General features: G+C 37.5%; 1 protein-coding gene across 1 annotated transcript; it reads right to left on the reverse strand.

Annotated features, from left to right (window-relative positions):
• Positions 1 to 16,679: 16,679 nt before the first annotated feature.
• SLC7A13 (solute carrier family 7 member 13) lies at positions 16,680 to 24,391 on the reverse strand. The gene is made up of 4 exons (XM_071737865.1): positions 23,193 to 24,391; positions 20,334 to 20,465; positions 18,253 to 18,617; positions 16,680 to 17,530 (listed from the first exon to the last, which is right to left on the reverse strand). Exons 1-4 carry the CDS (start codon positions 23,914 to 23,916, stop codon positions 17,285 to 17,287), a joined length of 1,467 nt encoding a protein of 488 aa, XP_071593966.1. The 5' UTR covers positions 23,917 to 24,391; the 3' UTR covers positions 16,680 to 17,284.
• Between the last annotated feature and the right edge of the window lie 243 nt (positions 24,392 to 24,634).

Genomic DNA, 24,634 nt, shown 5'->3' on the forward strand with positions numbered 1-24,634 from the left:
ATAATAAAACAAACTTATGAAATGAAAGATAGTGACACAAATATTTTAACCCAAAATAATGCAGGGTCTTAAAAAAAAACAAAATTATATTCTTGTATTCCTCTTTCACTCAGCAGTAGCTAAATCTTCCTGGGGAAGTCTTATGTTGTTGAAAGTTAGTAACCCAATGCCTCAGGCCTAAACTCCAGTCTGGAATACACACAAAAAATATTTAATTCATGTTTACTTGAGCAATGCAATAAAACAGACAAGAGGCATATGTGGGGTAAAATCCTAGACACTGAAGTCAACGTTGCCTATTATTTACTGGTATTTACAAACGTATGGTGTTCTGTTAAAAGTGTGCAACCTTTATTAAATACTGAATATCTATATTTTGATTCATGATAAAAGAGGCACTAATCATTATCATATAGTTTATCATATGTCCAGCTAATAGGATCACATTATCAATGCTTTTAAATATTGAACAGAGAATCCCAGTAAGAATATCTAAGAGGTTAAGAAAAAGCTCCTTTTGCTTTGAAGTAAATGGCTGTTTAGTGCTGAGAGGTTTCAGGAGTTATTCAGTGGTGTCTAGGCTTTTAAAGCAAACCAAAAGGTGATAAATCTACTTCTGCCACAGTAAATTATGTACTGCATGTGTTCTCCATACATGAAAAACCATTTATCCAAATAAAGAGCCCTCCTATATGCAAAGGAATAAAGTAGTGAATGTACCTAATGCTAGAGCTGAATCCTGATAAATGTCCTTATCAAAACTTGAATGCTGAAAGATTTCTTGTAATTAGGTGACTTTGCAAGCCTTCTCTGCTTGCCCATAAGGACTCTTACCATGTCTCCTAAAATAGGCCAGTACCCTCATGCAGATGCCTAGGCAACTTGTGAAAGCTATAAAGCATCAGGTAGTGTGCATGTTCTGTGTCTTTGGGACCAAAGCTTCTGGTCTCAGGCATGGGACAGCTGGAGACCTGATGCTCAGCCAGGGTCTGGCCTTGATACTGAGTCAGGATTGAGCCAGTGTGTGCACTTGGACATGGGCATGCCAAATTCCCTTACAATGTGCCTGCTGGGATGCCTCCAAAGAATGCCAGGAAGGAGATCCCTAACAAAATGTTCTGCTTGCTTCGAAAGAATCCTCCCCTCCATGACTATTTTTACAGTGATGTGAAAATCATTGGCTACTTCCAGTGAGTAGCACCTTACTCCATAAAGGATACAAAAGAAGTCAACAGATAATTAGTAAGAGTTACTGTGAGAGATAGCTGTCTCTCTAGACACAGCCTCTGGTCAAAGTTATGTTTTCAAAAAGATCTTCTTGAGAAGAAGGGGGCAGGGGTGGGAGTCAATGTTTTCAGTGGAAGATCTGTGTTATTCCTCCGAGAGCTTTGCTCTGAGGAAGCAGTGGACATAGGTGCACTAAGTATAATGTTTTTGCCTCCTTTCAGGGTGGGGAATCAAGGAGAAGAGTCTCTATTAATTCCATCCAAATGCTTAAACAGCTTCTGGAGATGAAAGATAATCCCTCAAAGTGACTGTCAAGAGTAACGCAGGTCGTGTTTGTCATCCCACCTAAACAAGGACACTGTGACTGATGAAACTTTCAGGTTGCTCTGTTCTGCTTGGCTTTCAAAATCCTGTGACATTCCTATAGAGAAATATAAATTCCTTTTATTTTCCTCCACTTCTAACTGTTTCCTGGTCTGTTAGGAAAGAGAAGAAAGATGTGTGAAAGAGGATATCTCCACATTAGATTTGGTCCAAAGCTGTTGAGGTCCAGGAAGAAACAAGTGACCAACTACTTATGTCAGGAAGAAGTAAATATAGTCTTTAAAAAGCTGTCAAAATGACTCCAACTCCAACCAAAAGCTAAGGCTAATTAAGAGTTGAAAATGAGTAATGCTTTTGTACACCACAGTAGTGGTTCCTCTGGACCCTAAATTTGTCATGTTCATCATTAAAAGTGTTGTTTTATGTCTAGAGAATATGACAACAAGATTAGGAAGATCCAAATGATGAATAAATCATTGAATGAAAGAAATATACTTTTGGTGTAAGTGGCAGATTGAGTACTTTATTTTTGAATTTTTGAGGGAAAAGTGTATTTTTTTTTTATACCAACTTCAGGTTCCACTCTCTTCTTTCCACATAGAGGCCATTCGGATGGATTTGAAGGACAGGACCCTATGCTGTTAGCAATGAATGCTCCATATTGCTGGAAGTCACGTCAAAGGCATGGGAAAAATGTGGGCTGTGTGAATTGAAAAGCTTACCTGAAGAGAAGCAGGCAGGTGAGGGATGGCATTTCTCCAGGGGGATTCATGTATGACACACCATTTCCTAGGCCAGGATAGATTTGATATCTCACCCAAATCAATAAAAGGGAGTTCTTAGAGATCAAACACGGGCGAGGAAAATTTGCAATTTCTCTGGACAGCATTAAAATCTCTCTTTCTTATAAAGAGTTTCCTTTCCTTTATAAAGCCAAATGTTGCTCTGGCTTTTCTTAATGGTCTTGGAAATAAAAAATGCTCCTGAAAGGCAAAAATCAAAACAAGTTTCAGGAGAAATGGAGCCATACAAAAGTGCAGAAGAGTGGATATGAACTTGTTTCATCAAGGAATAACTGAAGTTAAATTCCCAAAGAGGACAGCTAAGGCTGAGAGCAGTGGTGCCCAGAGGGATGACATTGTCCTGCAAGAAAGCTGCACACAGAGCAGGAATAGAAGTGAAAGCTGCATGATGCTTTTGCAAACTGAACTCATGAAAAAATATAACAGCACTAAATATCAACCCTGCCAGTCAGTGGGAGGTTTGCCATTTAGTGCAATGATGATTACATTTCATTATCTCTTCTTTATCAAGTGATGTGGCATACTTTTCAGTCATGAATGCCTGGCTAGATGGGAGCCAGGCTTGGTAATGAAAAAAACCCCAGATTTTCCATGTAACAAAATCACAGGATATAGAGCATCTTTGAAAGCTGTAAAATAGCATTAGTCAGAGATAATAAATACAAATTTTCCTCTGTGTTCATTAATAACATATGGGCATTGGGAATAGTGCTGGCTTTTCCAGAGATGGAGAGGATATATATAAATCAGATGAAGCAAACTGCTTTAAATTGCAAAATCTCTTGCCAGATTCCAGGGCACTTGTGGTATCAGGAGAAGAAAACTGACAGATGAAATGCAAAGGTGGATTTTCATGGCATATTTGTTAGCCCATGTCATGGATGCAATTCACTGAATATTTCATTAGTTAATAAGAGTTATTCTACATAGCTATTTTGATAATGAAAACCAAGAAGTAATTGCTCAACCAATCCCTTTTTTTGTAGCTTGAACAACAGCTGAGAATAATGCATTTTCAATTCAAAAGAGAAAGAGGGTGTCATGAAACACAGGATCTATAATGAAGATTCCAGGAGACTGGATTTGAGTGAAGAACTCCTATATTATAGAGTGCTAAAATAAATACATATAAAGTGGAACACTTTAAAAAATACAAAACAAAACAAAACAACCTCACAACCCAAGTTTATTAAAGCAGATAATGATATGATTTTCTGCCAGCTGTTTCCTGTTTATGCCTCCACAGGGAAATCTAGGAAGAATAATGACAAAGAAACAGTTATCTCAAAAGTAAATTTTGGAAAAGAATATGTATTTTATTCTACCATTGTAAATTGAAGTCTCAGTGAAAATGCCTTACTTGCTTTTCAGCAGAAAGAGACACTGCTGTACTTTACAAGAAGTCTTCCTCCTTCTAAAGGAGCAAAAATGTAAGCAAAAATATACCTGAAATATGGCTTCTGTAACAAAAAACTTGTTTAAAGGCATTATGCCTCGCTGCAGGTCCTTCCCCAGGTTACATGCCTGGATTTGCCTCTGTGTAGAGCACAGCTTCAATGGATTTTTCTGCCTATAAAATATTTCTCTTTGAGAAAATCCAGTTATTATTAGTATTATTATTTAGTGCAGTTTGCCCAAAGCTACTACCATGTTGATGCAAAGCATTCCCAGGCACTTTATTTCATGGCCCCAGAGCTAAAACTTTCCATGACAGAGTGTGATAAGTGAAAATAAGAAAAGACTTGAAGGCTATGTGACACCAATATGGGTAAACTTACTGGAAATTTGCTGTTTAGACTCATATAACTGAGGCACAACTTTGGCCAGTTCTCAAGAACCAATCAATAAATTATCACCATGTGCATCCATCTCCACATCAAACACTTCCACTCAACCATAAACAGTCATCTGCAAGCCAGGTGTTTGGTCTAAACCCAATGCCATTTCATAGACTCACAGAATCATAGAATGATTTCTGAGAAAGATCTTGATTTATCCCGCAAGTCTTAGTGCCCTGCTTTCTGGAGGTGCTTATCCCTCACCACCATTACACTGCCTACCAACATGTATAGTACTGGACCACTGACATTTGCCATGTTAAAGTAAGGTGAAATGTATACCACACATAGACAGTTGGTCTATTGTCTAGCAGATATATATAGTTCATCTGATTTTAGTCTTTCACTGCTCACTAAATGAAAAAAGAAAAAAAGCCAATAAACTAACAAACAGAAATCCTATCAGGATCCATTAGCAAGGGAATTATAACATACATACATCAAAATAGATTTCAGTAAAGGAAAGTGATGAAAGCATTAGGTACTCACTTCAAATAGGTGTCAAAAATTATTAAATTACATAGGTGTCAAAAATTATTAAATTACTTTAATAATTTAGGCAAGCTATTTCAATCATGTCTACTATAACATAAATAAGAAGAAAGCAAATAACCAGCCAATACTGCCTACATCTCACATTAGTAGAGCAGCTGAATGCAACATTAAACTCCATATAAACAAGAGAAAACATTGTACAAGTCTGAAAACAGTATGAGACTTGAATAAGGGTTTAAAGTAGCATTCTTTTTCTTGATTAAAGATTAACAACATTAAGTGTTTAATTGGTATTTTAACTGAATAGCAAGAAAAGAAATTCTGCAGTTGAGAGTTGAATAGATATTGTTGAACATGAGAACACAGTTCTTTGTCTAACTTAAAATTAAATAGCTAATTCAAATAGCATTTATTTAGGAACATGCTGGTCTAGATTTAGAGAAATGAGGAGATCTGATAAAAGTGTATTTTGAGTCCAATGCTTAGCTTCTGTCTCAACTACTTTGCTGCTTCATAGGCAGTAAATCTTGTGTAACTAATCTTCAAAGTTTAATGAACTTTCAAGTCTGGATCAAAAAGTTAATGATGCTGATATAACATTACTTCATCCATGCAATGGTGTCCTCTTAAGAACCCCAAAATACCTCTTTATATGCCAGCACACCACCATCTCTTTCAGGGAAGAAACATATTGCTGGACCTATATTTTTGTTTATAAAGCTTCAAGATTTCCATGTTCCTGTCTATAACATATATTTACAACCCTTTCCAAAGACTTCTGCTGCTCCATCTGTATCTTTTTTTAAAATAAGTTTTTTTCTTCTTTGGCTGTAGTTTCCTCTTAATTTAGGTGTTTGTTTCCTTCCTTATATAATTTTATAAAAAATCAAGCAAACAAACCTGATTTTTCCCTGTTGTTGGACATAAACACATACCTAGCTACAAATGTTGATCCTCTGTTGAAATGAAGACTTCAAAACGGTCACAATTATGATAATGGTCATGATATCTATGGTCTGAAATTCTTCTATCACTCTGATATATACAAAATCATCAATTTTTCTCCTAGATATTTTTTTTTTCCTAACTTTTCCTATAGACTGAAAATTGATAAATATTGTTTTATAGATATACACATTTCACTGGACATCTTTTTCCTGCAAGGGCCAACTTTATGAACTGATTAACAATTCATTCCCCACAACCATCTCATTGAAATACACTGAAAAAAGGCCAGCTGCAAAAGTGACTACACTATACTGCTTCTTCCCCAACAACACAATATAGAAACCAGATATTTATTATTCAGGTTTGATTGTTCACAGCTGCTGCTTTCATCAGTCAAGAATAAACATTGGATGTTGGACCCTGTATTAGCAAAAAGAGACTTTAATATGAACTGGAAAAAAAAAAAAAAAAAGTGACCTAATGGCAAGTATCACTCTATTGGTATTACACAGAAGACACATAAAAGGAAGATTAAATCGTTATTGATGCAAAATTAATTACACAGAGATTGGGGATAAAAAGGGTAAGGGAGGCCATTCTGTTGAGTCACAAGGTTCAGAGTGGACCCTCTGGCTTTCTGAGACAGGAGTCTAGGTGCAGCTGGATCAGATCCTAATCCCAGACTTGGTCAACGATTTATTGTTGAACATGGAATTAAGGGAATTAAAGGGAATTAAATACAGGGATTTTAGTGCCATTAATTCAGCATGCTACTGTGGGTCCTATATGACTCTATGGTCACAGCAACTTAGAATTTATCAACACCATTACAGTAAATCACAGCATTAGAATGTATTATTTTCTAGCAATACATAATCCGTCAATAATCAACAATCTGTTTATAATCAACACCTCAACTTAGTTTAAAATTCAGCAAAGTTTCCAAAATCAAATTGCATGTGCACAAAGAGATATAGAGATTAACCTAAGAATCAAACTTCACAAAATGCAATTATAGTTAACTGTTCTTTTCCTTTGTTGGCATCTACCAGCAGATAATCTGTCAAGTTCTCTGCTTTGTCAGCATCTATCAGCAGATCTGTAGCCCTCATAAACTCTGTCCTGAGAGGGTTCCCAGCTTAAGAGGAGATACTGGGTCACAGCTCCCTGCAGTCCCAAAGAGCTCAAAGGGCCTCACCTTGCATCACAATTTACTGGACTGGAGACAATTGGCTTTGGTCAATACTTTTCATTGGGGCCATAATTCTTGTCACTGTTCTTGGCACCTTTTTAAAATGGGCTACAATCCAGGCAGTAGGAGTTTCAGGTTCATTTCTTGGTGAACTGGAGTGCCAGGTGTGGTCAGGGAGTGCCTAATCAGCCCAAATCACTTAACCCAGGACAAGAAGGTACCAGATTGTCTCAACTCACTGGACTGGCAGGCAAAGTCAGAAAGTGCCAAATTGTCCCAGCCCACCGCACTTGCTATGGGAACAAGAACAATGTTGGCTGGTGCTGACCCTTGCAACATGGATCAGGTGGAGGGTCTGCCCCACCACAGGCTCATGCCACAAAATTCATCTTTAGATTGTAATGCTCCGCATCAAATTCTGTGAGATTCAGATTCAGAATTGTTTTCTTCATAAAATAAAAATTTACAGCTTGTAAACTGGGGCCTGGGGTCAAAATCTAGCCTCTTCCAGGTGTGTAAGGAATTGGTGATGGTGTCTTAATTTGATTATTTCTGTAGTCAGTGCACTTACAGACTAATGATGCAAGATAGGTTAACCTCATCAAATTGATGCACTTGCTTTTTAAATGTAAATCAGGAGCTACGCAGTAAAGTACTTACAGAGTCACCCACTTTGTCTCTGAAAGAAGCATCTCTTTAAACCTAACCTCTAGTCTGAACCTTTGGGTGTACACAGAAGTGGTCGCAGACATTTTAGGAAAAAAAGAATATTTCACTTAGGAACCTATAAAAGTCTGGTTTCTCAATTAAGTCATACTTCATTGAGGTTAATTATATCTATTTCCAATTTTTTGTATATGTGAAAGGGCACTGATGTAAAAAACAATATAGGTCAGAACTCATTTAATCAGCATTTTGGCAAAGGAAAAGGCCGTTCTATATTGCAGTGTAGCACTGGCTGTTTGCCTTATGTTATCAATCTTTTCAAACATGAGAATTCAAGCTAAAGCAATAAAACATGCATTTCCAATCTTTTTGGGTTTTTTCCAAAAGAATACTGAAAAGGCCACATTAGACAGAAGAAACATTGACTAAACAGAATAGTAGGGTGAATATGAGTTTCTGCATGTGTATCCAGACAGGGATTTTAAATATCCTCCTTCTTTTTTAATTTAAGGTGATAAACATTTTCAAATTAAGTATCTGGTCTCATATAAGTTTGGGCAGTCTCCAGAGATATGTCCTGTTATGTACAAACTCCAGTAAACCTAGCTCTACCTTTGAGCTGGTCAAATCAAAAAGTAGTATTTGTCAAGGCGAGAAAATATTTTATCTACAGCATTTCACTTTCATCATGAAAGAATCCCAACTGCCTTTACGAGCTCTGTGTTTGATCATGTTTAGTAACATTATTTTCTAGTGAAATACAGCCACTGCTTTGATAGCTCATAGCATCGATTTAAGAACACAGCATCTACACAGCAGTAGTTGGAACTGAAGCATTCTGGACTTACATCAAATGTCAGAAAGATATAAGCAGATTTGCTACATACTGAGAAAGTGGGCACTAGAGAACAGTCTTTCCAACCACCCAAACGAAATTCCTGCAATTGAAGAGGCTGACATGTTGAGAAGAGCAAACTAAAGTTTTAATACTTAATCGTGTTTCTACTTACAGTTATCTCTGGCTGTTGTGTGCAACCCAGCATTGATCTAGATGAATTGAGCCTTCATGAAAAGTCAGAACCATTACAGGAATTTCTTAAAACACTAAAGACAGCTTACACCTTTGCACAAACTATGGACCCGTTCTTTGTCTCTGAGACAACCACTGTTTCTCTTGGAGAGCCAACTCAAACAAGAGCAATTTGGGAGGTTTCCATGCAAGGCAGACTGGTAAATATTTTCACAAGAGATATAGGACTTTTTTACACTGCAGCAGAAAACTTGAAATAAAGACCAACAATGGGGAGCTGTCTAGAGTATCAGCCAAGAGCTTCATCTGGAGGATCTGAGCAATGTTCATTTCTCTTATATGTTTTCCATCAGTTTCTGACACCTGTTAAACAAGAGGCTACCAGAGCAAATAAAGAATGTAGTATAATAAATACTTTTTTTATTTTGTCATTTTTGTCCTTCTTGTCCTATACTTTGATCAGTTCCCTGATTCAGGAACACACAGATTAGGATCGAATGCAGAAGAAAAGATGAAGTCTTCCCAGGATGCTGGCCATAGAAAAAGAGAAATTAATCCTCATGATCCCTCAGATATATACTGAGTATGACATGTATGGGATGGAATACTTCACTTGGGAAATTCTGGTCAACTGCCTGGTCTGCTCCTTCCCACTGGAGAGTAGGAGGTGTGACCCCTTCACTCCTTTTTTTTATGGTGCACAAGAAGTTTAGCAAATGGGACCAGTGGCCTTGGTTCTGCATGTCATTCTCCAGCAGTAGCTATAAACATCAGGAATTATCATTCTACAATTAGGTGATGAGTGAACAACATGCTGTTAAATTCAGCAAGTGCATCTACTTAACTAAAAAAAAAAAAAAATTGCTAAAAAGAAAATTGCTTCCGTTATTCTGTCCCTCTGAATTTTGCAGTCCACTCTCATCCTAGGTTGGCTTGTGGCCCAGAGAGGGGGTGGAAATCACACCCTGCACAGAGTGTTTCAAAATTAGAGAGAAGGAGGGAGTAGGAGAGGAGGGTGGGAACAGCACCACTACAGTCCCTGAGAGTGTTTGTTACACAAGGCTTTTAGTTTGTCCTTCTGATAATCCTATACTGTCTTGCAGTCCTCTCATTTTAGAAATATATGCAGATCGGTTGAAAACTCACATTATTTACCCAGAAGAGCAGATTACAGCAGCTACTGGTTGCATGAGGATGCAAAAAAAAAGTGGTGGAGAACTTAATACTGCAGCAGTTGCATGAAAGGACTGAAAAGAAAATATGTTACATGGAAGCACAGTAAGAGAAAAAGCTGAAAAGTCTCAAAAAATCCACTTAGGAAAATTTTTAAGAGACAAATTCTGGTGTTAAAAGAGACCACGGGATTAATTTTTTAAACAATGTCACTTGGATTACCACAATATGAAGGGACAAATTCTCTTTTTTAGTATGTGAAAATGCTCTGAGATGCTTTCTGATAAAGTAAATGAGAATGTTTTAGAAACTTAAGAAAAACACCCTCAAAGTATCTTCAAGGAGTTAAAATGTAGGCAAGGTGTTCTTAAATGCATTAACATTTATGTGGAATGAAAGTTCAGACAAGAACTTTTCATATTATATAAGATTCAAGTCAATAAAGAACTAAACCCCTGCTGTGTTAATGGGAATCTATCCATTGATTTCACTGGGACTGCACTCCAGCAAGGCTCAGATATAGTGTTACTTTAAATTAAAGTTGGATTTTCAGACTCAAATCAGTGATTTTTATTTGAGAAAGATTTCTTAATCTGCACTGAAACCCAGCAAAGATAAATGCTGCTGTCCTGCCCATCTCCTAGTTTCTGACTTTTTACACACTTCAGCTCAGCTCACAGGCAGCTGCTCACTGTTTATTCCTGCCTGTTCCTCTGCTAGATTCCTGATCTCTGTCCTTTGCTGTTAGCTTTTCATGGCTTGGGTCTGGGACAGAGAAGCCTTCTGGCTCCAAAGGATTTAACCTTTCATTTGTTAATCTGTGTGACCACCTCAGCTGGTGCTCAATCAGAGCCATGGAAATTAACCTTCTAATAATAAATGCACAAAGGATTGGATCTGACACTGCAGTTGTTGGGATGTATCTAGGGCTGCTGGTTTCTGACACCTTCCCTGGACCCAGGAAACCTCCTCTCAGAGGTCTTCACTGCCATGTCAGTGTCCTCACACAAAATCTCAGTCAAGGAAAATGCTGGCATTGATACTCACCCTGCCTTCAGGCTCAAATGGTTGGAAAGAAATGGGGAGCTTGAAGAAGCAGTAAAATTGTCCTTCACACCTACATAAAGTAAATTCATTGTCTTTAAGGATATATGTGCATTTTTTTAGATTACTACCCAGAGCACTTGGAAAGCACAGCTAAAGACTGCAAAAACTAACACATAAATCAATGAGTTTTCCCATCAGTCAGCTGAGGAATCAGACAGGGGAAGTGGTGGTTACTCTGTCTCCAGTGCTGCTTAAAATGAAGAGTGACTTTCTTTTCCACTCTCACCTTGGTGTAGGTGGATTTCTCTGCTGAAAGACCTTCAGCAGTTAACTGAAGCCTGTTTTGTTAACCAATAGTGAAGGGAGATGCTACCACGGGACAGATATAAAGGGAACTGTGGCCTGAGACATACCCTTGTCTCAGAGGGTTTCTGCTGACAACTCATACCTGCATGTGCTGGTTTATCTGGCTCTCAGATGAAGGTGGCAGAGTTGCACCACTGACCATGAGAAATCTTAGTGGAAGGTCAAACAGAACTTCATAAGACTTGTGCTGGCCCACTCTCCCAGCCTCCTCTGGGAAAGTATTTCCTGGACAGTCCCTAATTTAGGCCTCAAATTATGTGTCTGATTGAAAAGAGATGAGCAAGAACCACATATTGCCAAGCATTTAGAAAATGAAAATTTGAGACTAAAAGATCAATTAAAAAGCTGATCTTTAAGTTCATTTTTATGTTTTTTTCTTCCGTTAAGAAAAAGCCCTGTCTCTAGGGGTTACTGTTCATATTGATCATATATAAAACCCCAAAGATTAATTATGCTCTTAGTCATGGTGCACTAAATATTGAGTCTTCCAGTTGTGTAGTTTTTTTTAAAGGCTGTAAGGCTAAAGTTAGTAAGGCTGAATTTAGTACTAAGCAGGAAATGTGTCAGTAGGTTTCAGTTCCAGAGAATATATAGTGTTTTCTCCAACTAAAACATAGGCATTACCCTGATTATAGAAAGAAGGCAAAAAAAAAGCCTAGAGCAAAATGTCTGGATGACACTAAGAAAAGCAAGAAGCAACAGAGTTTTTCTTTGAAATATATAAAGTAAAATTATTGCAAGCATGATCGGCGACTGCAAATGCCATGTACTCTTGTGTTGCATCAGGAAAGTTTAAATTCCAAACCCAGAGATTACACAAAACTATACCACATCTATGCTAAATGGATTAAAAGCCAGTAAATTACAAAATGTAATTGTGAACAAGAATGCAGCCTCCAACAGCTGTATTTCTAGTGGAGTATCACCTTTTGTCCCTAGGCTACTGAAAGCACCTAACCTAAAGAATAAACATGAAGGTATCCCTGACATACTTGAGGTCTGACAAAGCTGAGCAAAATGACAGGTAATGGAGTGAGAAGGTGCTGCTACAAAGTATGCTGAATAACCTGAACAAGGACACAGAAATACAAATTCCTGTATTGCCCATTGAAAACAAGAAACATAGGTCATGCTTCCAGGGTGTGGGAGTCTGTCCTGGGAACTGGTGCTTTGGAGCAGGTTTTAGAAGCCTTGGCAAAAAACTAGCTAAGAATAACTTCTTAGAGTGACACTGTGGGTATACTTGGAACATAGTTTTTGTGATCCAAGTAAAAATTTCTGTTTCACCCCATAAGAACTCTACTTTACATCATTTGTGTGACTGCTTCAGGGATACTAAGCCCAGTTTTAGTGTGCTCAGATGATGCTGATCAAGTTCACTGAAGAGAAAATTAAAAAAAGTATCCCATAACCTATCTCATTAAATAAACATAAAAAAGCCCCTAATTTTAGTGAAGATTTCCCACTGTGAACAGGCAAAGCTCTGTAATGACTTGGTCATTCTAATAAAACCTAGACAATGAGCAGAAATTCAATAACAGCAAAGAAAGAGCTAAAACTAATCCAGAAAGTAAAATGAGATATATTCAGAAGGGAAATACTTTTAGCAATGAATTTTTTACACATCAGAACAACTATCCAGGGTTGATTATTAATGGAAACAAAAACTTAATCAACCAGCAAGTGTAAGAAAACAAACAATAAACATTCATGGCAACTAAGGCCCAGAGGAGATGCCATTTCTGACAGCAAGCTTACAACTTCTTAGGCTGGAGAAAAAGCTGAAGACCCCAATCCAGTGACCTGCATGTTTTCACATTTGGGTGACTTTTTGAGTATTTCACATCGTTGTGCTGCAGAAGTTCTGACAAATGTCCAACTATTGTCTGTGACAAGGATAAACTGTGGATCAAAAAGGCATCCTTACAAAGACTGAAATACATATGATCAAACCCAGCTGATGTGTTTTGGCAGATGTTGTGTTTATCTTCAGCAGCTTTTGAAAGTAAATTCAAAACGATGCCATAACCTTTTTGGCTTAAAATGAGGTCAGGATCACCAAGTGAAATGATTAGACAGTCTTGGGGGAAAAAAAAAAAGAGCTGTCAAAATGTGCTTCATAAGAAAACTTTTAAATATTGATAGGAGTGGTTTTCACAAATTTCTGCTGAAAATTATGTCCAAGGATGCATCTTACTTGCTGCAGAAAGAGATTAAGAAGAAATGGGAGAAATTAACAGTTATTCTCATGTTTCCTGAACGTATCTTTAGCTAGGTCTGAAAGAATATATTTAGCCTAGCAAAAAAAAAAGTGTATGTGTACTTCAAATTTAGTCTGAATTGCTTCAACTTTGAGGTCACTTATCTTGCTGTACTTTTATCTGCTAAATTTAGAAGTCTAGTAGTAATATTTTGCTCTTCATCAAGCCAAACCATTTCCATATGGCTAAGCTCAGTTATCCAAGTTCCAGCTATTGTTCCTGGGCAGTTTTATGTCATTGTCTGCCATTGGAAAGGATTCGGAGACAAAACACAGCCACTTCTCCCACTGTGGAGAGAGAAATGGAGCCAGTTCTCCAGAAGAGATCTAAGCATCACTAACAGGAAAAGGGTTTTAGTTATTAAACATTGACCATAAATTTTGCAAAACATTTTACTTCTTTCCAGCTGATCAAAGAATCCTCATTTTTTTTATGTCTCTGTGGTTTTTTGGTTGGGTTTTTTGGGTTTTTTTTGCCATTTTCCTTTTTAATCATGTATAAGCTTTCCTAGAGATAGCTCCATGTTTACAGATCACCGACAGACACATTAAAAAAAGCAGATTCAAGGACTGATCTCTGTGGGGAGACTCCTTTTTCACAAACTGAGACCTCATTTGCTATTTTCTGAAGCATTTAATGTGTGTCATTTTGATTTTGTTGCCTTCCATACCTTTCTTAAGGCTTTTCATCCTGTTTCAAGTAAAGAAGTCTGAGTATTATGCAACATTATTATCCTTTAATAAACAAAAATTACAGAAAATATCATGTGAAACTAGTTTGATAGGATTATTTTCCATAAACACAAATGAACTCACAATTATGCTACTGTCACTTAATTCTTTATTAATTCAATTTCACATTCGATTTTTCCAAGGATTTATGTCACACTGACATGCCTGTAATTACTTGGGTCAACTCCTTTTGCATTCCATTTAAATACTGGAATGTTAACTTCCTTGTTCTCTCCTGAAACTTCCCCTGTCTTGCAAGAGTTATTGAAAATCAACATTAATAGTCAAGCTACTCAACGATGCCTTTAAACCTGTCAGACACAGGTTATTCAAGCCTGCTTATTTAAAAATGTTAATTTCTTGTTCTGAAGCAGAACAGAAACAGCTTGAAAGTTGGGGAAGCAGCTCTTACCCCCCCAAATCAAGACAATAAGAATTGGGAATTCTCAGGCTCCCTCATCCCTTAAAATAGGTCACAGAGGGCAATGACAACAATAATTTCAGACTACAATCCAGAAGAGAAGGTGACAGGGGAATGCTCTTAGACCTGTAAGTTGTTAAAATGTGTTTGTTGGTTTTACCAGGGGTGGTAACTGAGAGGTGTGGAACCATAACAGCTCCCAGAGTGCTATATATCAAACCAAAAATTAGCAGTCAGAAGGTCTGAGCCCCGCTGTGTAAACCAGAGGTTCCAGCCAAGAAACACTCCACGAAAGGACCAACAAAATGTACAACTGTTTAATTAATGATCTTTGGATTTGAATCACAGCTAACAATAACTATGAAAAGGGGAGCAAATCCATTAATTACCACTTTTTCATTTCTTCTGTACAGTTTTTTTCCTCAGAGTGTAAATTTTTTGGTAAAATGGCCAGCACACATGGAGTCACCAATATGTGTAACTACAAATAATTCTAAAATAAGAATTATTATAATTTTGTTATTTTATGTTGTCTTTTTTTGGAGATAATGGGGGAAAAATAAAAAAAGTAAAATAATGCAGATATACATGCAAATATTGTGTTCAGAAACTCAAAGAAACTCCTAAAGAACAGCTAGGGAAGTTAAATGCCAAACTGGTCTAGTACACTACTGAAAAACAAATACCCATATTTTAATCTTATTTGTTGTAAGGTTGATCTTCTGAAACATGCAAGTGTGCATGAGTTTAAAAGAATTATCAAGTCAAAGGTAAAAAAATAAATTAGGAATTTAAATAATGTCTGATATAGTCTAGTATTAAAACAGTCACACTCCTGTACAGCATTTTCTGAGATATGTTCAAGCAGAAAAGCAGCTGAGACCAACTAGTGTCACTGAAAACAAGCTCTGATGTTAAAATATTGAATTGCTCTTGGCCAGAGTAGCTCATATGAGTTATAAATTTGAATTATGTTCCTTTATGCTTGGAAATGTGGAATGATACAGCAACAGTAAGGAATCTATATGAACTGATTATTGCATTTGCTTCTTTGTGACTTAGCATTCTAAAAACACTCAAGCAAAAGAAAGGCTGTATTAGGGGGACATTAAGTAATTCACACTCAACAGATAGGAAATACTGTATCTGAGATTGCTTTTATAATGTTAATTCAGCTCAGCTGTGTAAGTTTTTTTTCAAATGGCAGGTCATTTAATAAGAGAATTATTTTTCAGAAGACTCCTGTCTCAGACAGATCAGGGAATAAATCAACAGTTCATATGTACATTACCAGCTGCAAGAAAACCCATTTTCCCCCTGTATTTTTTTTCACTTAGGGGCTTATTCTAATGCCAAGTCAAATCCTCCTGAACCTTCAGTTTGTTCTCAGCATTACTGATGGGCACCCTCTACTTTGAGAAGCTATGTATAAAGTCTATCATTCTGAATTTTTGATACATCAGATATTTCAGATATATCTTCTAGTAAGGATTTTTTCATTCCACTGAGAGTGCTACAATGCAATGCTCCTTAGAAATATTTCTCTCACCGATACATCAGAGACCCAGAACATCACAGTGTGGGAGGAATGCTAATCTGGAGCCATCTACTGGCTGTACTGCTGAGCTTTATGTACACAGGTTTCAAAAAAAAAAAACAACCCAAAACCACCAAACAAACGAACTTTAAAAGCATAATTCTATTAACCAACTTTAAATGCATCATTCTATTGTATTTATAAAACAATACACATATGAACAGCTTAATCACCAAAGTATGTGATGTTTCTTGTGCATTCATTCTGGTTTTAAGATTAAATACTCAGTGGATTTACTGTGGACCAATTAACAAGACTTAAAAATCAAGAACTTGCTTTCATAAACAAAAAAAATAAAGGGAAGCTACTCTAAAAAAACTCTTTTTTCTTAGTAACATTAAAGAACAGGTACTAAGGAACAAGACAATATTAATGTTTGCTACAGTTTTTTACATGTAGTAAAGTACTACAGATATCTTGAGTTTTATCACTGTAATAAGAGGATAAATAACTCTTATTACTTCTTTTTATGCTTAGCAATACATTATCCTGCTTTTGTACATGTTCTAAAAGAGCACACCATGTACACTTTTCTTTAGATGAAATAAAGTCTCAGTCAATTTTATTATGTCCTTCAAAGATTTTATTAAAAATAAATTCAGGCAAAAAAACAGGTAGCAGATGAACAGGAGCATGAAGCCTTTAAAAACAGCTACAAACTAAAATTAATCCAGACAATGCAGTTTGGAGACCAAAATTATTTTATAATGCTAATTACCATTCACTTAATCATTTATTATATGATAATAATGATAATTAGTGCTACAAATTAATCTTATTTCCATTATTTCAAGTGTATGTGCAACTTTAACTGTGTCCTCAGGAGAAAGAGGGATCATTTTAGAGATTTTATCAGTTAAAGAGAGATTCTTTGAACCTATTAAATATGTATACATATACATCTAAGTATATGTACACACAGACCCAGGCAAACAAAAATATATACATATTAACCCATGAAGCTACTGTCCATACATCCATCCATGCATGCATGTATATATTCAATATATGTATATTCACCTATATCTGTAGATACATATACAGACACACATGCATATGCAGGCATGCTTGTACATCCCACCTAACATCTAACTCCTGCCTTCAGTAACCTCAGCTAAAGAAAATCCTGTTGACTGTCAGTTGTACTGGGATTAAGCATTTGACATTATTCACATTTGCTCTCAGCAGTTCCATCAGCAGGGGAAACTTCCAACAGGAGCTGTAAGTGGCAAGTAATTTTATCAATAAAGGCAAAATGCAATTTAAAATGTACAAAAGGCAGGTAAACAATAAGACTTCCCAGCATAAAGAGGAAACCATAAATATAATGCAGGTTTGTAGACCAGACTATAGGAGCTAAAACTAGGTAGAAAGACATTGCCACCATCACAAATGGAATTGGTAGAAACACCTGCAAGATAAAGAAAAACTTTTAGGAGATAAACTTACTAAGTGTGATTTCATGTGTCACTTGTAAAAGTAGTAATGTATTCCTTGCCACACTCGAGTGCCAGTTCTCACGTTGCTTCAATCTAACCCAGAATGAGATTCACCTGACCTCAAATTCCCTATAAGAAAGGCAACTTTTCTAAAATATTTTTTCAGACCCCTTCTATAGTTAAAGGAAAAAGGCAGGCCCTGAAAACTATGCATCCACATATGATATTATGGGGTCCTAAAAGAAACTCAAGACTGGATGCCTGCAAGTCTTGACAATGAGCATACTCTTCCAATTTATGCTTCTGACTGCTTGACTGAGAATAAGTTAAACCTTTCCTTAATATCTGCGGTTGTTCCAGGAAAGATGAGAATAGATCAAGGTCTAATTAACTGCGAATGGCCATTTCACTGTTCTGGTTACTGTTCCTCCTCAGTATGGTTTCCCATTTCATTTGAACATCTCACCCATTTTGCATATATCCATCCCTTGTTTTGAAGAGCAAGCTCTCTGTTAGAGACCATCTGACGTCTACAGTGTGAAGCAAAGTTGTCAAATAAGGCTCTAAACATTGTGACTGCAAGTTCTTTTTGTAGTGACTATCCACTTCTGTCTTTCACTTGTTATATAACTTTTGCATGTTACTAAAAAAGAAGAAAAACCTGAGAATATATTTACAACTTATTTCCATTTACCTTGTAGGGTCGATGTAGGTGAGGTTCCCGATATCGAAGTACAATCAGGCTTGCACAAGTCATTCCAATCATAAGCCAGGCAGAAAATCCAAAGTAATTTGTCAACATAATAAGGTCAGAGGGGATTATAAAAATGGATGCAATGATAGTTGAAAAAATCATGGCTGGTGCTGGAGTACAGGAGTGGACATTAAGCATGGATATTAAAATGGGTAAATGTCCTGACTGACTTCCAGCATAGCTTAATCGGCCCAGTGTGAACATGCTGCTGTTGAGGGCACCAAATATTGAGACAGCAACAGAGAAAGGAATGATCCAGGCAACAGAGGGGATCACTCGATCAGCCCAAGTGACTGCCACAGCAACTGCAAGAAAGCAAAGCATTAGCGTGGTGTAGGTACCATGTTCTGACTTAGACAGATTGAACAGAAATTAAACTTTAAAAACATGACATCCCCCTCATTCACCAGCAATGTCTGCTTTCTGTTGCAGTAGTCAAACATGACTAATCTAATCCTGGAGTTATTTAATTCAGGAGCTAAAAAGCTAAAAATTTCATGGGGGGGGGGGGGGGGGGGGGGGGAGGTTGGGAAGCGTGTGGTGATGACAGCAAGAAGTAGTGCTGCCTTCCAGGCAAGCTGAGGAAACCTGCTGGGGCCAATAGCAGGGTAATGGCCTGCCCAGCAGCACTGGGCTGCATCTCCCTGCCATGAATCACACACATTCCTGCACAGGGGGGGCCACGCAGGGAAAGAAAACAAATACATTCATTCCTAGCGTGACCACAGCGGTGACATGAGCTACTGCTATGAGAAAAGTGCCAACTTGAGAGCATGTGCATGCAGAGGTAGGTCAGCAAGTGTGTTATTAATAAGGATTTGCTTTGGGTGGAATGGGGAAGTGAGAAAGATTCTTTCTGAACGAGATATTCAATACTTCTTGGAAATTCCAGTTCACGTTGCAGTGAGGACTAATTCCTCAACTTCCATGAGGAATATGGGTCTTGCAGTGATCTGCACAGCATAGAAGTTATCAGTGTAGGGGAAAACAATCCCAAAAAATCATAGTGAACTAATAAGAACTGCAAGAATGCACAGCAAAGTTTGAAACAAGAGCTATCATTTTAAGGCTCCTCAGCTGACACAGATAAGCACAGCTCTTTTGGTATGTTTGGAGGTGCCCATGCCAGCTGGGCAGCTGCCATTCAGGGACACTCTGGTATTTGCTGCCCCTTTCCCTGTCAGATAGATCTGACAGAGATGTCAGATGTATGTCTCTCTCCCAGCTGACAGTCTGATAATGGCTAAGCAATAACACCAGGATGCTGAGTGACAGCTACATCACTCCCATTTATGTTATGTTTTAAAAAAAAAAAAAAATTGATTCATCCAAATGAGGTATATATTCTGTCACTCCTGGAGTCAAGGTCTGACTGCTCAGTCTTATTAGGGTGGTATTTAAAAGGTGCTGTCTGGACACTAAAGGACAAATACAGCTCCTCTTGGACCTCTTTATGGATAGCTTATTGCTGCAGGATCTGAAAGAGGCTTCACATACATTTGACCTTAGTACCTTTCTTCTAAGGAATCACAATATTTATCATGAGTATCACACACAGACACATACAAAATGGCTCCATTTTTCTGTCAACAGTTTTTCACATAATACTTAGGGTGGACTTGATCACCTCCTAAACAATAATGGCTTTAGCCTGAGAGACCAAATTTCCATGAAGTATGGAAGGAAGGAGGAGATATTAAATCTCCAGGAAAACACAGATCTTCTCTATACTCAACAGAGACCTGATCTGCACTTTATTTTTCAGGTTTTAATACAGTTCTGATCTCTTCTTAGACAATGCAGGTACAAGCCAACATTTTCAAGGCCTAGTAACATCTGTCTGCATTCACTCCAATTTGTGTCATACAGAAAAATTAAGCAAGAATTCTCTGTTTACACTTAGAATGAAACCCAAATTTCCTGACTGTAAAGTTAGATGAATAGCAAACTGCCATCAGATGTGTATGCTAATGGACCACAGTTTTTTTATAAAATAAAATTAAAAAACGACAAATGCATACCTGAAGAGACAATTTCCTTTGGTGTAAGGACAGTCAGATATGAGATGTTCACCAGCAAATAAAAAACAATTACTGCAGGAACAGCAGTCATCACAGTTAAGGGGATATTTCTACTAGGGTTTTTCATCTCCTCTGGAAAATACGATTTAAAAAATTAAATAAAGCAAGCAATGAAGCTTCTGCAAGTGTGTTTCAATAGCAAACCTGTGTAGAGCTTGAGAAGACTGACACCAAACTCTGCCCTGACTCTGAATCATGGCTCCTAAACCACATTGCTTGAAAAGTCCTGTAGTTATTCTCACATCATTATCAAAGAAAACCAAACAAAATAGTTTTCATTTTTTCAAATATTTTACTTCTGTAGCTATTTTTTACTATCTTGGCCAGGAGGACAGCAAGTGGCCTGGTAGACTAATTTTAAAAAATGACAAGAGAGATGATTATTAGTTATTAGGAAGAAATTCTTCATTATGAGGGTGGTGAGATACTGAAACAGGTTACACATATAAGTTGGATGCCCCATCCCTGGAAGTGTTCAAGGCCAGGTTAGGATGGGGCTTTGAGCAACTTGGACTAGTGGGAGGTGTCCCTGCCCATGCAGGGGATTAGGAACTTGATGATCTTTAGGATCCCTTCTAACCCAAACCACTATATGAGACCTTTTTTTCTGATTTAATAAATGTTTGAATTAGAAATTTCTTTTGGCAAGGACTTTTCAAGTAGCCATACTTTCAACTAACAAAATTGAATGCCAGACTCTAAAGTCAGCTTACTTATTCTTACAGCACCTCATGAGCCCTGATTTGAAACTTTCTGAGTGTATTTCCATATTCCTGCACAAAACCTTCCTTTTCACTTTTATAGCAAGTACAGAAAATGTAGGCAAAAGAGATTGAAGGTGTTGACAGTAATGTAGTGGCTTTAAAATGGGGCTGTTGATTACCTTTTCCAGGGCAAAGCTCATAGAGGGAAACCATTTAATGCTAAGCCTGGTTCTTAGCTTAAAACTAATCTTACCAAATAAGACTCCAAACTTTGCAGTTGAACAACCAAGTCACTAGCACACGTTCCCAATCACAAGACACTTGTAGCAAAATATGGAGATGTTTTCCAGAATCCAAATAATTTATCCTCATTTCAATCAAAAAGGGTCTTTTTACTCTCTTTCCTCCATCCCTTCCCTCTCGCTCCCTCTCCCCTCCTCATTTCCCTCAGCATAAACAAAAGACCTCCTGAGTATTACCAACCAATAAATCACATGGGGAAGAAGTGAAACATCAAATGTGCTTTTTTTAGGACACAGAAATACCTTTCCTCCCTCAAATATAATTTGTCTCCTGCTCAGAACATCAGCTTTGACCTTGCCACAGCACCAGCTGTAGTGCACAGAGCCAGAGGAACTAAATGAGGACAACAGTGAAATTCAGATACAGAATACCAAAGAATTTGGGATTTATTTCACATATAGGAGATACACTTGCTAATTTTGAGCCCAGAAGGCGACAATCACCAAAAGTGCCAATTTAAATTTGTCTTTCCATTTGTTTTGTTGCTCATTACAATCCTGCTGTCCAGCTGGCACCTGATGCTTTAGCTGAAGCTCATGGGAATGAAGTTACTGCTGAAGAACAGGCAATTCCATTCAGAAGAGGACTATTGCATAGGTTGCATCTGCCTAAACAGCTGTGCTGCCCAGTGCATGGTACTTATTGCTCCTGCTAACTGATCAGAAAATAAATTAGCATTTTACCAACAATTTTGCATTTTCTCAGGCTTACAAAGCTAAATGGTTGCTTTTAAGGAAATTCCAAAATTTTAAAGTTATCCTTGGCTAATTTGCATCACCTTTTTTATTGGAGAATATTGTTAACACTGGAATAGCTGAATAATACCAGTGATTTTTTTAAATATTAACCCAATTTTCACACTGCTCTCACCACTGAACTTTGTTTTATCAATTTTGACACATTCAGTTTATTTTACATTTTACATGTGATAGATGTCAATGGATAAACAGAGATGTAAAAGCAACATCCATTTACATTAATTCTATAAATCTGATGGTATCAAAACCCATTATTCACTTAGCTTGCAATGTACTTAACTAACATTATAAACATTATGAACATTATTTCTGCAGCTTTCATGAAAAACTGGTATATTTCTTATTACCACAGGTGTCATCAGATACCGAATAGGATAATTAAATGGATAATCAATAAGGTTTTGAATGTTTAAAATTGAGCACAAGTTTTATGAAAGAATTTATACCACTTCCCTGAAATTCTTCCTCAGCTTCTGTGCAAAACTGTTTTCCCAAGGAAGTGGCCACTGACAATCCTGTATATCCCATAAAATGACTACACTTTAATGCAAATCAGAACTAATTAGTCCATCTACAAACCAGCTGCATAACCTCAGGGAAGGTACAGATATTCAAATAAAAATTAATCAGGTTTTTTTGGTGGGTTTTTTTTTTGTTTGTTTTTTTTTTTTGGTCCTTACTATGCACTTAGTTTAGCATTAATATCTTAAGTCCTTTTCTGAAAATTCACTGACACTGAAAAAATGCAATTTTTTAAATTATGAAAAAATCTGTTTCGGCATGAGATTTTAAATTAACTACTTTGATTCCTTTTGTGCTGCTTTAGAAATGTCAGGATAATTCTGAAGACTCCACAAGAAGCAAGAAATCTCCCCAGAGAGGAACAGCACCTCTTCTACCAGACCCAACAAACACAGGACTTGAAGAAAATGTGACAGACCCAATGATCTTGGAGAAAAGTTCTACCAAGATAAGTGGAAGAATGTTAAGAAGGGTGACTGCAGAACAAAATCTAAAGAAAAGGAGTGAGATACCTGCCAAATAATTGAGGGACCACCAACCACCATATGCATACAGTCCTTGGAAGAAAGCTTCAGCCACCTGTGAGGCATTGGGGATCTCTGAGCTGAACACATCCTCAAACCTGGCCAGAGTCTCCTTTCTCCCACCAACAAGGAGAACTATGCCACCAACAGCGATCACAGACAAGGCCACCACCTTCAGCAGAGTGAAAACCGTCTGCACCCAGGCAGCCATTTTGACACTGCGGCCATTGAGAATCCCCAGGGACCAGAGAACAGCCAAGGCCAAGCATTTCTTCAGCACTTCTGGGGCAGGGCAAATGCCGTAGAAGGGTTGAGTGGCATATTCAGCAAACAGCAGGGCTCGAGCAGCATTTGATGCTGGCTTGGTAAAAGTTGATGTCCAGATAAAGACAAAAGCAGGGAGGGATCCAAGGCCTCTTTTAATGTGGTTGTATTCTCCTCCGGAGAAGGGCAGAGCAGCTCCCAGCTCTGCATAGCAGAGGGAACCCATCAGAGAAACCAGTCCAGATGCAGTCCAGATCACTAGTGCGATGCCAACGTTGAGCAAGGAATGCTTCAGCACCCCTGTGGGAGACACAAAGATCCCTGCCCCAACAATTGATCCTATAATAAAACTTACCCCATCAAAATAACCTATATTTCTTTTGAGTTCAATCTTGGCGTGTTCTTTTCTTTTCAGGTCTCTGGGATCATTGCTCTTTCCTTTTCCCATTTTTTTCTGGGATTTTTGTTTGTTTTTTTTTTTCCCCCACAGCAGACTATATAACTTCAGAGGCTGGACTACGTGTGTTTCCCTCTTGTTTTTTTGTTGGAAGACTGTCAAAGCCCTACTTTCCAGTGAAAAGTTATGGGAAGCTTGGCTTAATAATTCAGAAAGGAGAGCATACTTTGGGTTTTGATGTCTTGTGTGTGAAGATTATTAACCAGCTACTTTGAGAAACACTAGCAAATCATGTACATGTTGGTTTAATATGTACCTTTGCAATTATTAAGATCTGGGGATATATTTAAAGAAAACAGAGTAACAAATAATGGACAATAAATTCTTGTTTCTCGGCTGATTTTCATCAACTAACTTCAGGTTTTTTACACCTATCTTCAGAGACAAGAGTATGGGGTAGCTAAATGTGACCTCTGCATCAGAACTGAGGAAAGAGGGAAGGTAAAGGTATGGCAGCATGAAAAAATAAATCAGCTATTATATTACTGACAGTCACACAGGCATTAGATAAACAGCCTGGTACTAGATACTATTTTTCCACCAACAGTACAAAAAATGGACAGGGATCACCAGTGAACACAAGCACATTTTGCCAAATCCCCACAAGTAACTGGATATAGAGAAGCTTGTTTATCCTCTACTCATTAAACACTGCACAGAAAGAAAATTATCAGTTTATTGCTGTTTTCCCAAATACTTATTTTTACAT

Source organism: Heliangelus exortis, chromosome 2 (genome assembly GCF_036169615.1).
Source record: "Heliangelus exortis chromosome 2, bHelExo1.hap1, whole genome shotgun sequence".
In the NCBI taxonomy this organism is placed as follows: Eukaryota; Metazoa; Chordata; class Aves; order Apodiformes; family Trochilidae; genus Heliangelus; species Heliangelus exortis.